Raw genomic sequence first — 16,030 nt, 5'->3', positions numbered from 1 at the left:
ATCGAATTTTACAACAAAACTATTGTGATGTATTTATTTCTTTATAATTTTATTACATGTCTGGATTGATTATATAGATATGAGTGTTCTTATTTTTTTCATATCTTAAAAAAAAAACTTGTTTTTATGAAATTTTTAAATGTGAACTTTTTAAACACCGATGGTTGAGAAGCAAGATATACATAGAAGCACATTTTTTGGCAAAAGTATTTAACTCAAACTACGGAACAATTTAGTCCTAATAACTAAACTGAAATAAATTGCAAGTTGCAAATAAAATAAAAAGGAATTTCAACTATATTTATTTATTTTAGTTATTGAACCATTTTTTTCGTTGACGACGAGGCAAATTTTTCCTGCATCATCTTCATATGTTCTTTTGATATCCTCATATTTTCCAATTTTCTTTTATATCATTGTATTTTTTTAAATATTAAAATTATTTATTTTAAATTTTATAATTCAAAATACAAAATTTTACATTTAAATTATACGTTTCAAATTGAAAGATATTTTTTTGAGTTAAAAAAATTCAAAAGAAAATATCTTTCTAATTTTATAATTCAAAATTCTAAATTGTAGAATTTGAATGATATTTTTTTATTATAAATTTCAACTAAGAAAATCTGAAAAATACCTATAAAACTCTACAATTCTAAATTCTAAATTGTATAGTTTGAATGATATTTTGTTTTATTATAGATTGTAATGTTTAAAATTTTCAAATCTGAAAATACCTTTTTGAAACTCTATAATTTACAAATTTTAAAAAATATTTTTAAATCCAAAAAATATCATCCGAATTCTACAATTAAAAATGTTAAATTAATTTTTTTACAAAGATATAAAAAACTGTGTATATATATTGAAAATAATTTTAATATTTTTTATTACTGCATAAATGAACATGTACCCAAACATAAAACTAGTAAAACATTGTGGTTAGGTAATTAAACCTATCCCTTTACCAAATTCCATTATAGTAATTTGACCATTACCAAATTGGTTATACCATCCTTCATTTTTTGACATTAAATTAAACTACTTAATGGACCATTTAAATGTTTTCCATTTTTATCACCTAAAAATGTCATTTTTAAAGAAAAACAAGTCATAAAAAATTACTAATAATTTTTTTAAAATAGATATTTAACAGCGGAAGCATATATCAATCACCCAGCACGTTCTAAACAACAAGTAATTTGGAAATATTTTTTTTTACATAAAAAATTCAGCTATTGTTAGGTGAAATTGCATTTGGCAAGTGAAGAGAAAATAACACCGACAAACTATTGGGTGTTCCCCCACCCCACTAATGAATCGCTTGTTAGAAGTTTCTTATTTTAGTGTATAAATTAACATAAAAAAAAAGAGAAGGAGAAATTCAATTTTATGTTATTAGTTTGATATATCTGGTCACAGTACCCCAGATTGCACGTGAAGATAATTAACAGCACTGTGATTAGCTTCAAATTTGGCTAATCATGCATCGATAGAGACAATTAAGTCAACTATTAATTTACATGTCTTTTGTCATTCATATACTTCATGGAAGAAAGGGTTCCATGTGTTCTTTTATATTTTATTACCACTCTCATACTAAACATAAGTTGGCAAGAACTCATAATTGATCCATGCTTAGTTATAAATATAATCAAAACATACCAAAAACACTTAGTTAAACATTGTGCATATGTTGATAGACAGTGATGAAACATTTAACACTTTATTTATTAGCATAATTCACAATTTTCCATTTCGAAAACATGAAAAATGAAAGGGGTAAAAAGAACAGGAACACAGTTACCAAAATCCTAATTCTATGAAAAACATAAACCAGTGGTTGAAGTGTTGTTGTATTGTTCTTCCATTTAAGGTTTTGGAGGATGTGTTGGAGTTGGAGTCGGTGAAGGAGGCGTGAAAATATACCCATTCTTGGGATTGATATTTGGCTGTGGATCAGCATAATCTTCAATCTCATACTTAACTATTTTACGAATGCGAAAATCCTGAAGCCAAAAGCCAAACACACAGATTCCTATTTAACACTCTTCTCCATAACCCCAAAACAAAACCATCAAAAGTAACAACAATTTCAAAATTTTAATCAATTCTCCATTTCATCACAGATGATCATTTTCACATTTTGATATTGTTTTAACCTGATCCGCTAAAAAAAATATAATTCGATTTCTAAAATAATAGTAAAATAATAAGCAATAAATTGTTCTTTAAAAAGATACCATGATAACAAAACATCTCATAAAACTTAATTGTGAAGAGTGATAATTCTGAGAGTTTTAACAGTACAAAACAGGAAAAAGAACAGAAAAGGTTAAAGAAACAAACCGGTGATGATGAAGGAAGCGTCTGTATCTGGCGAGTCTCCATCATTGCCACCCGGCCGAATCCTTAAAATTCACAAAAGAACAAAAACATGAGAACAACCATTGAACGAAACAAAGGACAAAAGCGAAACCCATAATAGAAAGGAAAAGAAATGGTAATTTGATTTTAACAATGGTGGAGAGTTAGAAATGGCATACCGTAACCAAAGGAGAGAAAGAGAAGGGAAGAAAGAAGAAGAAGCATGAGAAAACGTGAGTGAGGCATGAATTGTTTATGGAGAGAGAGAGAGAGAGAGAGAGAGAGTGGAAAAGGTGAGTGTGTGTGAGAGTGCAGAGCATAAATATGAGCGAAGGAACCGACTTTGGGTTAGGGTGAGATCCAACCATACTTAAGACTTACGAAACTCTGTTTCTTTTCTTCACTTTCTTATAAATGCAAAAATGGTAAAATTGCAAAAACTGGAAAAGAAAAAAAAATGCTAAAAACAAATGTACAGTAACTGTGAATTACGCTATTTACGCGGCTTCTATTTATTATTTACATATAATTTTTATTACTAACATGGATTCAACTGTTATGATGTATTAATTTTGATTATTTGCTGAGAAAATATATATTTTTTATTTTTTTATAAAATTATCTTGTTAATATGAAACTTGATATCTTATTTAGACTAAAAAAAAATAACAATTATCTGTCATCACATAAAAAAAATTATTATTATAAAAAAAATACAAGTAAATATGAAAATTACACCAAAATCTATATATTATCAAAACGGTATATAAAAAACTTATACTTATTAATAAAAAAAAATTCTAAAAAAAGACTAAATGAAATTTTATTATATTAATAAAATTGATCTCTATAAATAAATAATAAATTAACAATATTATCATCATAAATATTTTCTTCACAAAAATATAAATAACTCGAAACTTTATTTTCCAATGTTAAAATTAGTCTTTACAATAAATACATCATAAACTAAACTAAAGCACAATCAGGATCAATGTGTAAATAAAAGGGACATGGTGTCAAATGTTCACCAGTGAAGGGCATCTGAAGCCATGCTTGAATCTTGCACCAGATACTATGATTCCAATGAGACAACTTTGAAGAACTTTTAAAAGTTAGCTTCTTCTAAGTTCCTTTACCATACTTTTTAATAAATAAGTTTATAAATAATAAAGAAATATAATTTAGTTGAGTTTGGAATCCTTAAAACCATTAAATTTAATGGAGATTTGCATTTAGATAATGCATAAGAATGGACTACTTTTTGTAGGCAATAAATAAAGGGTTTTTCCACTAACAAAAGTTAGAATAAAATATGGCCTTCACATTTTGGCCCAAATGGGATTCACTTTCTATACACTACCTTATTCTTCCACTAACAAAAGTTACTCTTCTTTTTTACATTTATTCAGTATTTATATCTTCTAAGTTATAAAAATAACTATGAATATTATTTAAATCTGTGTCTATAGCAACTAAGAATGTCTAAATTAATGAGGTATGAATAATACTTAGTTTATCTATATTATATTCATCTCTATTTTTAAATAAAACATTCTTATTTTATTTGATGTTTTATTTTAAAATTTATATAATTATAACTTTTCTTCATTGTTATATAACATTGAACAAGAGAGCATGTGTATTGTTTTAATATTGAATTATTGGTAATATAATATTTTTTACTTTGATTTTATTTTTATAAACAAAACAATAATTTATATTAAAAAGACATTAAAATTTAATTTAGAAATAAAAATTAATAATAATTAACAAGGTTGTTGTAAAGGTTGGAAGGGTGATGATGTTTTTTAACTTCATTTTTTTTCTTTAATCACTTATTGAAGAATTTATTCAATTTGACTTCATTTCTATTCCTATGTGTATGACAAAGTGTACTAAGAGATCATGTTGTTGAGCATTGAATGTTGTGCTCGTGGTGAGGGATGAGTTCTGCACCTTTAAGGTGACCTTCATCACAACATCTAAACTCGTAAATAAAAATAAAATGTTATGCAAGGAGGTTTTATGATTAGTCTTTGGAGGTAGTCTTTTATTGAAAGGAAGTTGGACCCATAAAACTCAAGTCAGAGTACTGATTCAGAGACTATCTAGTTATTTCCCTTTTTCTGTCAGTAAAATTTTACTACATGAAGTGAATTTCTTTATGTAACAATCAGATTTTCTGTCATAGAAACGAACCTCTCATTCAATGATAATAATATGTGGATTATGAACAAAAGTCAATGAAAAGCATCAAGGTTACATTCTCAAAGAAAGAAACCAGAACAAAAAGTTCAATTTGAACTCCCATTCTTATTCTTATTTATCCACATATAAGGTCAAGGAAAACAAGCTCACTATACTATGTACTTATATATATACACATGAACTAAGAAAACCATTTAAATAAAAGGAAGAGGGTAAAACTGCCTAGATGTCACCTAAGGAAAGGCATGAAGAACCATCTTGCTGTTCCTTCAGTTGGCTGACAACAGAACTAACTCTTCTTACACAAGGATGGTGAACCAATGCGGCTTTACAATTTGTGTTTCCCTCAGAACCGGTTGAACAACACTGCCAAATCAGTTTGCTGCACCTAAAAACACAATTGCTAATTTATATGAGCTACATGGCTATGAGGTCTCATGAAAGTTAAGTGACCTTGACAATGCAGCCGGATTGGCCTGCAACACTGGCGAGGCTTGCATTGAATGGTTTTTCTCATCAAGCTTTGAAGGGAAGCCTTTGAAGAGTGTTTCCCTAGGAACTGAGTCAACCTTGTCATTTCTAATCCCCAGTGTTGTCCATATAGTGCTTTTTGCTGCATCTCCCGAGTCATCAATCCTTAGAGTTTTTGGAACCCACAGGCACTTCTCTTTGTTGTTTTCTTTGTTGTGTCCATCCTCACCACCACCAGATTCATTTGATTTCAGAATGTTGTCTTCCCTTGAATGTTTACCCAAGGTTGGTGAGTTAGGGCCAGAGTTAGAAGTTGCACCCTTGGGTGAGGACGGTTGTGCTATCCATGGGATGTTCCACGCACCAGACACAGCACAACCCCAATAAGCTGCTGCGGGATAGAATGGCACCGTGAATCCGGGGTGACAAAAGGCAGGCGGCGGTACTGGAGAACTCCACTGCACTGGATTCCATGGAATAGGCCAAGAGTTACCAGTAAAGTAGGGAACCTGTGGTGGGAAAGAATGAGAGTTCGGCATAGCTTGTTCTTGGGCTCCATTGGTGCTTGCACCTTCCGCTGACTTTGTGGAGGTAACTGAAGATTTATTGGATTGATCATCCCTTTTTTCTCCACTGGCATGTGGAACAGGAATTTTTAGTTCTTCAGGTTTATGAAATCCATTTCTGGGATAGTTGTGCACGGTTTTATCAGCAAGGTTCAAAACCGATGTCATCGATTCACACAAGGGTGTATCAGATCCAAATGTAAGGACTGCCCCATTGCATTTCAAGGAAGGATGATACGCTCCATTTGGCAAGTCAATTTGAGGATTCTGGAGTGCAGCATCAGGAACAGTTATCTGGCGGTAGTGAGAAGTCGAGCTCTTGTTCTTCCTGCGACCAGCACCTACAGGAACATTCCTCATAGTCCCCCCAGCAGTCCAGTATCTCTGGCAATTCTTGCAGAAGTGACGGGGTTGGTTGACATTGTAGTTATTATAGTAGCAGAACTTTGTATCCATACTATTACAGCGGGGACAAGGAAGTATTTTGTCTGGTTTTTTGAGGTTCTTGTCCTGTGATTTACTTGTCTCACTTAGTTCTTCTTCAGTTTTTGAAGTTCTTAAAGTAGTGGTCTCCTTGTCAATGGGTAGAGCATTGGATTCTTCACAGGTTCCAGAGGTGGTATCTAGATTGTTGACCTCTTCTAATGATTGGGTTGGGGCTCTATCTTCCTTCTTATTATCAGGTGTTTTTTCTCCCAGTGAGTCCTGGATTCATGAAAACCCTACTGAGTATATTGCTATTCTCTAAATTTTAGCAGAACAATATATACTATCAAAAAGATATCACAACACAAACAAATATGTGCCTCCTGCAAGTAAATACAACCTTCCCAAGACAAACATATTGAACATTAAAAACTAAAACTTACTTATTCCACAAATTAAAAAGACTTTAGAAAATATAGATGTAACTATACACATTAGAGGAGCACTGCATTAGAAGACAACCTTGCATGGAAAGCTATTTCATTAGAAGAAAACATTGCATGGAAATCTACTTCATTGGAAAAGAAAACAAAATTCGAGCAGCATTGCATAAAAAACACACCATGGAAGTTACTACAGAATCGTAGCTCCAGCAATATATTATATTTCACTACATATATCTCTGGCCTCATTTTCCCATCAGCTGTATGGAATCCATGGAGCAACATCAACTGTCAAAATCCATTTTTACGTATTCTATACGCAAATCAAACATTTTATTCAATTTTCTTAAAAAGGTTGATGCTGGAAATATAATCATCTAATGCTGGCTCAAACCGAGAGAAAAAGAGTATGACTGAAAATTTCAAAGTTGAAAATTGCAGAAAAAAAAAACAAGGTACGGAAATCCTGAGGAGACCACTCGTTGTTCACCTTTTGTGAGACAGAACAGAACAGAAATTTCAAATAAGACAAACCTAACCATGGATGTAAAAAAATGTGAAATAAACAATGAAATCAAAGACAGAAAAACATAGGAAATTCACTCATGAGTCATGATGGTACCTCATGATGGTACCAAGGCTATTTCAATACTTCTTATCGATTTTTCAAAACCCATACAAATCTCAGAAGTCAAATAGAAAAATACTTTTCACAAACATGCTGTCATAACCAAGTAAGAAGAACCAAAAGAATCCAATGCAAATGAATGATTTATTGTCACACAGATATATAAAGAAAGAATAATTTCGGTATTGTAAAGCATGAGTTTAACAAGGTTTTGAAATTTAGAAAGCACACAAGAGACTGATTTCTCAAATATGGCTAAATCCATATTCCATCTCAGAACCTGGCAGTGTCAGACTAACCAAACAACTGAAGAACAAATCGAAATGTCCATCTCATATAAAATCAATCGTTGCTTCTTCTTTTTTTTCAAAACTTTCACTTTCTCGTTTCAAACACAAAATAAACCAATCCGAACATGGACCAAAATTCTCTTGAACCACCAAAAAATCAAGCTTCAGTAAGTAAAAAACAACAGTAGAACCACTGAATGGGGATTGAAAATTTGAAACAAACCACCAAATCACTCCCCAGATTGAAACAAACCCCAAAAAACCCAATTGAACACTGAAATCCACGAAAAAAACAACAATAACACAACAAAACTTCAGAAACTACAACACAAGCCAGAAAACCAAGTCAACGGAATCTTCAATGCCCGAGCCAAACCAATACCAACCCATTAATTCTTTCAACATTTCAAATAAAGGGTGAGGCTCAAAATAAAAAATTCCCAAACCCCAAAATCTCATACCTTGTCAACAACACCTTCCTCTCGCGTATGAGACTCCCTCGAGGAGTTGGAGGAAGAAGCATGGCTCTGCTCAACACTCTCATCAACAACGTCACCGGAAGAAGAAGCCGGAGCTCCGGCGGATCCAGTGGTAATCTCTGACAAGGGGATCGTCTTCCCGAAGAGCTTGATCGTCGGGTCTTTTGCCTCCGACATTTCTGCTAATAAAAATAGAATCTTTTATTTTTGTATTTGTCTGAAAGGGGAAAAAAAATAGAAACTGTAAAAGGGTGGAGAGAGAAAGGGAAAAAGTGTAGAGAGAGAGAGAATGGGTGTGACACGTTGTGTGAGAGTGTGGTTGATTGTGCGTTTTGTTGTTGATCCGGTGAAGCAGGTAGGAGTGCCACATCAGAAGCTACCTGCAATTTCAGCCACAAGCTTCTTTGTGGCCTTAAAAAGATCTTTCTTTTTCTTACTTTTTGCTTCTCTTTTTTCTCTCTCCTTTCCTTTCTTTCTTTTCCCTTTCTGATTTGCTTAACCAAATGTACACACACACACGTTTGGGTATCTATGACCATGTGTGTCTGTCCAATCCTAGTTTCCACCAACACATATTTCTTTACTTTACTTTACTTTACTTTACTTGCTTTTCAACTTCTCCCAATCAATAACTCTCTATTTTAATGCACACTCTAAAGACTCAAAAGTTCTACACAAGTTGCACTTATCTTATAAGATAACTACCACTTCTCTTCTTTTGTATAATCTTTATAAATTAATTTTAAAAAAATGTGGACATGGAAGAAAAATGTTATCTCATATATCAAATAGAGATAATAAATTTTTACAGATAGGTGCAAATCTCAACTTATAAGTCAGTTGTATATATTTAAGTTAGACGATCTCTGACCACAAACAAACATCATTTTATAACTTGGTAATGTAGTTTCAAAATTGATGCATTTCGGTAAAAAGAAAATTAATTGTAAGTTGGTACAAAGTTGTCAACATATCAACACTCTTATCTCAAATTTAAAATCTGAATTTATGAAAAAAATATATTAAATATTAAATTTGTTTACTTTAAATGATTGACTTAACTTATATTGATATGTGTTTTTATTTTGAAATAGATTTTTTATTTATTTATTAACATTTTACAGTTTTTTTAATTTTAATTTAAAATATATTTTAATTCTAATGTGTATTTTTTAAAATTAATTTTTAACTAAATTATTTTTATAAAAATATTAATATAAAAAAAATATTTTATTACATTAACTAAATCCACTACAAACTTTTGATGTTCTTTTCTTAATTCAAATAATTTATCTTCTATTATCTTTTTTTTCTTTATTCAATTTCTTCTCAATTCAATAAAAAGATAAGTAATCACACTGAATAAAAAATGTAAAGTAGTTTTTATATTGTTGTTCAAATATAAATTAGTATATATGATAATTATGTTTTCTTTTGTAATAATAACCTTAAAAGTCACATAAACGTAATTATTGATTAATAGGCAATATAAAAGTTTTTATATTGACAATATGCAGCTGTTAAACTCAATTAAAAAATAGTTAATTAAGTCTTAAGGAAAAAGAAAGAGACTAAAAGTGGCAATGTCCAATTTTGACTTTGAGTAACTCTCATAATGTTATAATACTTGTCAAAAGATAAAAACATACATTTCACACATTAATAAATTAATATATTATTCACTTTTATTTATTTTTTAATTTAAAATATTATTATATTATTTTATATTTTTTCACTCTTCACATGTCAAAGAAACTTTTCTCCACTAAGTTATTATCAAAACGTATCATGATGGGGTGACCAAAGAGAGTGAAAATAAAATGTTTCCAATCCTCTTTCGTATCAGAATTTTTCTTCCTGCATCTTCGTATATTCTTCGTTAATTTCATACAAAAATTTGAAAATATCTTTTTATTTTTTTTTATCATTTTTATAAAGTAGTTTTCGAATTATATAATTCAGACATATATTTAAAAAAAGACTTTTAAATTATATAATTTGAAAGCTAAAAAATACTTATGAATTATGTAATCCAGAACCAAATCATGCATTTGAAAAAAAAAGACTTTCAAAATTCAGAAACTAATTACGAATTTGAAAAAAGTTTTTTGGATTATGTTATCCGAAATATTAGAGAAAAATATTTTTTGAAAATATGAAAATTTATGGAGGTGAGTGAAGAACAATGGAGGTGCAGGAAGAAACTGTTTTCCTGGAGTGTCAACCCAGGGTTGTGCTCAGGGCTGAAAGGAGGTGCAAGAAGTAGGGGTGTAAGAGAGGGTCTTGTTATGTGGATTTCAATGATGTATGAGAAAGTGTGGCTTATTACTTAATGTGATTGATATTGGTTTTTGTAGAATAAACCAAAGGCTAATATTTATTCTGCTAAATAAAAACAAAAGTATATGATGGACTCAATTAGATATACCTTTGTCTTAAAAGAATAAATAAATAATACCTTAAGCTACTTTATCTTAGATATAAATCAAACAAAAAAGTAGGTGCAGTAATTAATAAAATAGAATATTTTTCTCTTCATGGCAAATTTTTCTTAACATTAATTTTCACAATTTGAATTTGAACTTCTCTGCGAATATTAAATAGAATTTTCATTTTAATATTGGACAAAGAAATTATGAAATTATCTATCTAAGCACGGTATTAAGATTTTGATACCGTGTTTCGCTTCAACGATTTATTATTTTTAATAAAAAATAGAAAAAATAAATTTCTATTAGGTTATTTTATTTATTTGTATTTTTTTAGACTTTACCAAGTAATTTATTTGCATAGTGTTTTCTCTATTTATTAAATTTCTCTATTTAAGTGAATTAATTGAAGTGGTCCTGAAAATTGAAAGGACTTTAAAGAGAATAAAAAGGGAAAAGACAAAAGGTTCTTGGTGATGGGAACCTTCAAAATTTATGTGATCTTTCAACTCCAACCATTTTTTCCATTTTTTAACCAATAGTAATAATGAAACCCATTTTATAGATTGAGGACAAAACCATAGAAAAAAAAGAAAAACAACAAATATAAAACTTTAAAATGGAGATACTAAGTAATACAATATAGGGAAGTTAAAGAACTAAAAAAAAATTATCACTTGAATTTGAAAATCCAAGATAAAAACAAAAGAGAATTTCAATTTAATAGAAAATACAACCTTATCAGTCTAGCATTAAAAAAACTAGACTAAAAAAAGTAACAAAAACATAAACTAATTCTAGGAAATTAAGATATTTTTATTGCAAGGATTATAAAAAGAGTAATAAATTTAAGATTTTGGTCTTAGAACCTTCTCACACCTAAATACGAAGACAAGAGATAAAATTTAAAACTATAATCCATAAAATAAAAAAAGTATTTTTCTATTCTAAGAATATATATATTTTTTCCAATAATATAATGCGACATAGTAAAATTAAAAAAAAAACATTAATATTTTATAAAATTATTCCTTATAATAAGATGAAATAAGTATAATTTACAGTTTAGAGTTTAAACTAAAAAATATGTTAATCTTGAATTAGAAATTACTTCTTACTAATTATTAGCTATTAAATATGAGTCATAGTTTTATGCACTCAATTATGAGTTATTCAAATTATTCATTAGATTATATTTAATTATAGAATTATATATTTGAATAATTATATTATTAATGCTAATATTATTTTTTAGTAAGAACAATTTTATTTTTTTTGTTCGTTTCAAGTTTTTATTTATTTCTTTCTTTTTTATTTTTATCTAAATTTTTATATTGTTATTTTTCTTTTGTCGCATTTGATTTTTTAAAAAAAAAATTGGATAGTGATTTTTCTTTGAACTCGATGCTCTCTCTTCTCATTATAATTTTTTTTAATTGAAGTACATGTGCTTGAAATCGAAGAATGCACTAATCAAAACAATAAGATTTTAAATTATACATTTCTAAGTAGATATTTGAAATTACATTGAAATGGATAAGATATTTTTTAATAAACTAGTATTAATTGGTATATTATTTAGTATTTCAATTTCAATTTTTTATTAATATTAATATACACAAACGAATCATGTTTTAAATAATTGATTTTTATTAAATAGTGTATTTAAAATATAGAAACTATGGTGAAAAGTAATTTAGTAATATTTAAATTAATATTATATAATAAATATAATTATTAGTATTATTTTTAAAAATATTTATGTATGTACAAAATTGTTATCTACTACAATAATATCTGAGTGAGAAATACTGTTATTGTGAAGTATTTACTTGTTGACTAAATATAATAAAGTTAATTAAATTTGATTAAATGTAATTGCTATTAAGTTTTTATTAATAGCTATTACATATTTAAGTCTCATATATATATATATATACATAACTATTATTATTATTACTATTATTATTATTATTATAAAAATTAATATTATTATTATAGCATTTATTGATATTTATTGTTCAATTTTTACTTTCATATTTTATTTAAAGATACATATAATTAATATTATTACATACATATATGCATAAAGTTTTAAAATAATTAATTTTAATTTAATGACATATTATATTTAAATTAATGATGAAAAAGTTATACATTTAATAAATTTATTAATGTATTTGTAACAGTTTACCATATTTAATAAATATAATAATTAATATTATTAAAGAAAATTATTAAACTAATACTATTAAAAAATTATTGTTAACTAGAAACTAAAAAAAAATGGTTTCTAAATTAGTTTTTATTATTGTTAAATGATTTGTAAATTGATATCTAATTAGCAACCAAAGTTTTAACTACCAATTATTTAGATTCTAAATTTGGTAGCAAAAACATTGGTTGCCAATTAGATATCAATTTAGAAATCATTTAACAATAATATAAACTAACTTAGAAACCAAAAATTTATTTAGTCTATCTCTAATTTAGTCACTATAACAACTAATTATTTTTGTTCTCTAAAATTGGTTTCTATTTTGTGATTTTCGTGTAGTGTATTGTAAATAATCTATTGTGATGTATTCAACTCTATTTTTTAAGTATATATTTTATTAAAATTTTAAAGAAAACAAAAAATTTCTAAAATTAACTTTTTATTTAATAATTTTTAATGGTTTTATAGTTTTTCTAAAAAAGTTCGATAACAATTCACAATAATTGATTAGTGTTTACTTCAACCTTGAAAGTTATACTCACATTACTTCTATTCTACAATGGTATATAAAACGGGTCTAATTTTTTAATATGAAATTTGTATGTAAAATCAGATTGCCAATGGTTAGTAAATTTGTCTACACATAATGGTATTTATGAATTTAAGATAGGAAATTTTTGTTTTAATTTAATAAATTTATTCTCGTATGTAAAAATCATATGTTATTTTTTTAAAAACATTTTATGCTCTATGATTTGTGGTTTGATTTTAGTTTTCTGTTTTTTTTTTTTGCCATTTTTCATGTCATCTTGGATCTTCTACATGGGACAGATAATTGACCCACCAAAGCGGGTGGAAAGGGACATGTTAACTCGTCAAGGTTATACAAGTTGAAATTGATAATTCGTTCATCAAGGTAAATTGACAAGTTAATCCCCTACTTTTTTTTAATTTTTTGTTTGTTTTGAATCTATTTATTTAGTTGTAGTTATAGATATCACTTATTGGATAATAAAAATACAAGAAAGATAAATAAAATTGAATCAAACTTTGATATTATAATCAAAGAAAGTTTAATACTTAACAAAATAAAGTAAATATTATTCATACTTTAATGAATCAAATGATATATAAAAAAATAATGTAAATAAAATTCTATATAAAACATTAAACACTATAAATTTTAATTCAAAAAATATTTTTTTTTTAAATTGTCAAATCATAACTAAAAAAAGACAAGTTGACGAGTTTGTGACTCATCGAATTGACAAGTTAGACAAACCAAATCAATATCATTAACAAGTTAAAAAAATTGAACTACCTTACCTAAATGATGAAAAACAGGTTGACATATTAGTTTGCATATCACTAATTTTACGGTGATTTTGCAAAGAGTAATATAATTTAAGAGAATAATTACAATGAGATAATACTTACAAATACATAGGACAAACCCTTTTTATTTTGTTTTTGTTTTTCACAAACTAAGGACATGGTTATGTTGGTAAGGGCATAGGAGTAGGAAGTAAATACCCCACAAAATGATTGACACATAATGCAACTCTTTCCTTTCCTTTCCTAAGCCCATTCCATACCTTATAACCACAGCCCATTCAGTCCCACGCACACAACTGTGGAACACAAAAGCGTGTCCTTTGCATAAATCCAAACATGTTAATTACTAATTTACTTGCCATTTCCCAATTCATCATCATCATCATCCATCGTTGACCATTTGAGATTTGACCCTCCAAGTGCTTGCGAGAAAGAAAAGAAGAAAGAAGTGGCATCACCAAAACAAACAACCTATCCACTACGCTTCCCTTTGAGAACCAACGAACGTGTCTTCTGCTGCCTTCATATTCATAATATTTATACCATCCTATTCCCATCGTCATAACAACGAAACACAATGAAGCAGTGACGCTTCCTCTTCTTCCTTCCTCTTCTTATGCCCTCTCTCCTACCCCTCTCATTTCTCACTCCCATTTTCCCTTTCTCCATCCATTTTTCTTCTATCGTTGTTGTTATTATTATTACTATTACACACATCACAGCTGGGCAATTTACCTGAAGAAAAAAAAAACCCTAAAAGTTTTGCTGCTTTGGATCCATCCAGGGGCATCCCCCGGATCTCCAATCCTCTGGATCGTTCCGAAATTCTCAGCTTTTTCAATTTTGGCGAAGTGGGTCGCGTTTACATTCGTCGTTTCTGATCTGGGTTTGATTCAATTTGGGGGTTTCTAGGGTTGTGATTGAAATGGTCTATTTCCACAGCTCAATCTCTCTCTGCAACTCCTCCCTTGGCCAACCCATGGCGAATTCCCTCGATTTCGGCTCGAAATCGAGGCACCGGAAAACCCCGAACTCCCCTCAGGCTTCGCCGTGCCGACGATCTCGGTCGGCGGTGGTGGACGTCGTGATTTTCGTGGCGGTTGTCGCGGCTTTTGGGTTCTTGCTCTTCCCCTACGCCCAAATTGTGGCGAGTGAGAGTGTCAAAGTTGGTGTTGTGATTGTGGATTTGTTCAAAGAGGAGGTTTCTGTTGCTCCTTGGGTTTACATGTTCATTGGTGTTAGTGTTACGTTTGCTGCATTGACCACTTGGGTTCTTGTGGCTTGCACCACAAGGAAGTGTGGGAACCCCAAGTGCAAGGGTCTGAGGAAGGCTGCAGAGTTTGACATTCAATTGGAGACTGAGGATTGTGTGAAGAATTCACCTTCATTGACTAAGGATGGTGCGGTTAAGACTAAGGATGGTGCGGTTAAGAAGGGGTTCTTTAAGCTTCCTTGTGATCACCACCGCGAACTCGAGGCCGAGCTCAAGAAGATGGCACCTCCCAATGGAAGGGCTGTCCTTGTCCTCAGAGCAAGGTGTGGCTGTTCTGTTGGTAGGTTGGAGGTTCCGGGACCGAAGAAGAATCGAAAGATCAAGAAGTAGGATACAGAAAAGGGTAAACAAAAAGTCTAATAGGAAGGAGAGCATAATTGGATACAGTATGTAAGTCCTAAATGGGCAGAGGAGTTGGTTATAGTTATCTGGTCATATTCTATTTAGAATTAGGTTGTCTTTTGAATAAGCCCCTCCACCTTGACAATAAGTTGTTAGGAACTATGGATCATACACAGTTTGGTTATTTATACCTGGGAATATAAGAATCCTTTTATTTGAATTGAATTACTTCACTGTTCTTCCAAATATTGTGTTTCTGTTTTTTTTATTATTTCTCATGGTTTAAGTTTTTTCAGTTTTGTGAAAAGTTGATGTTAAGTTTTATGATTTCAATCTTTTTCTACAGTTTATGATCGAGTAAGTGGTTGTTCTGGTCTTGTGAATGCACAGTTGAATTGAACCTTGTTGAGATATAATTTGGGAGTTGTTGTTTTGAACCTTAACGGTTTCACTGAAATTTAATATTCTCTGTTATTGATACATTTATCTGCACTTTCTCTTGTTTAATTGTACTGATTGCCGTAGAAGGCGGGTTCTTCTTGGAGTTGTTGT

General features: G+C 29.5%; 3 protein-coding genes across 3 annotated transcripts; 1 reads left to right on the top strand and 2 right to left on the bottom strand.

The window, feature by feature from the left end:
• Positions 1–1,705: 1,705 nt before the first annotated feature.
• Positions 1,706–2,748, bottom strand: LOC137824273 (uncharacterized). Its single transcript, XM_068629838.2, has 3 exons — positions 2,547–2,748; positions 2,350–2,411; positions 1,706–2,009 (listed from the first exon to the last, which is right to left on the bottom strand). The coding sequence occupies exons 1-3, from the start codon at positions 2,611–2,613 to the stop codon at positions 1,872–1,874; spliced, it is 267 nt and encodes an 88-aa protein (XP_068485939.1). The 5' UTR covers positions 2,614–2,748; the 3' UTR covers positions 1,706–1,871.
• A 1,915-nt stretch (positions 2,749–4,663) lies between these two features.
• Positions 4,664–8,451, bottom strand: LOC137825846 (cyclic dof factor 2). The gene is made up of 2 exons (XM_068631630.2): positions 7,864–8,451; positions 4,664–6,320 (listed from the first exon to the last, which is right to left on the bottom strand). The coding sequence occupies exons 1-2, from the start codon at positions 8,056–8,058 to the stop codon at positions 5,004–5,006; spliced, it is 1,512 nt and encodes a 503-aa protein (XP_068487731.1). The 5' UTR covers positions 8,059–8,451; the 3' UTR covers positions 4,664–5,003.
• Positions 8,452–14,116: 5,665 nt separating this feature from the next.
• Positions 14,117–15,698, top strand: LOC137825637 (uncharacterized). Its single transcript, XM_068631363.2, has one exon. The coding sequence runs from the start codon at positions 14,789–14,791 to the stop codon at positions 15,464–15,466; it is 678 nt and encodes a 225-aa protein (XP_068487464.1). The 5' UTR covers positions 14,117–14,788; the 3' UTR covers positions 15,467–15,698.
• Positions 15,699–16,030: the final 332 nt, after the last annotated feature.

Source organism: Phaseolus vulgaris, chromosome 8 (genome assembly GCF_051622355.1).
Source record: "Phaseolus vulgaris cultivar YP4 chromosome 8, ASM5162235v1, whole genome shotgun sequence".
NCBI classification, from domain to species: domain Eukaryota; kingdom Viridiplantae; phylum Streptophyta; class Magnoliopsida; order Fabales; family Fabaceae; genus Phaseolus; species Phaseolus vulgaris.
This window is presented reverse-complemented; position numbering and strand designations above follow the sequence as displayed.

Bases quoted from the DNA above. Each gene is read 5' to 3' on its own strand.
- LOC137825846 (XM_068631630.2), bottom strand. From the start codon at position 8,058: ATGTCGGAGGCAAAAGACCCGACGATCAAGCTCTTCGGGAAGACGATC. The intron at 6,321-7,863 runs GTATGAGATTTT...TCATGAATCCAG, and splicing joins AGGAAGGTGTTGTTGACAAG to GACTCACTGGGAGAAAAAAC.
- LOC137825637 (XM_068631363.2), top strand. From the start codon at position 14,789: ATGGTCTATTTCCACAGCTCAATCTCTCTCTGCAACTCCTCCCTTGGC.
- LOC137824273 (XM_068629838.2), bottom strand. From the start codon at position 2,613: ATGCCTCACTCACGTTTTCTCATGCTTCTTCTTCTTTCTTCCCTTCTC. The intron at 2,412-2,546 runs GTATGCCATTTC...GTGAATTTTAAG, and splicing joins CTTTCTCTCCTTTGGTTACG to GATTCGGCCGGGTGGCAATG. The intron at 2,010-2,349 runs GTTTGTTTCTTT...TTTTGGCTTCAG, and splicing joins CGCTTCCTTCATCATCACCG to GATTTTCGCATTCGTAAAAT.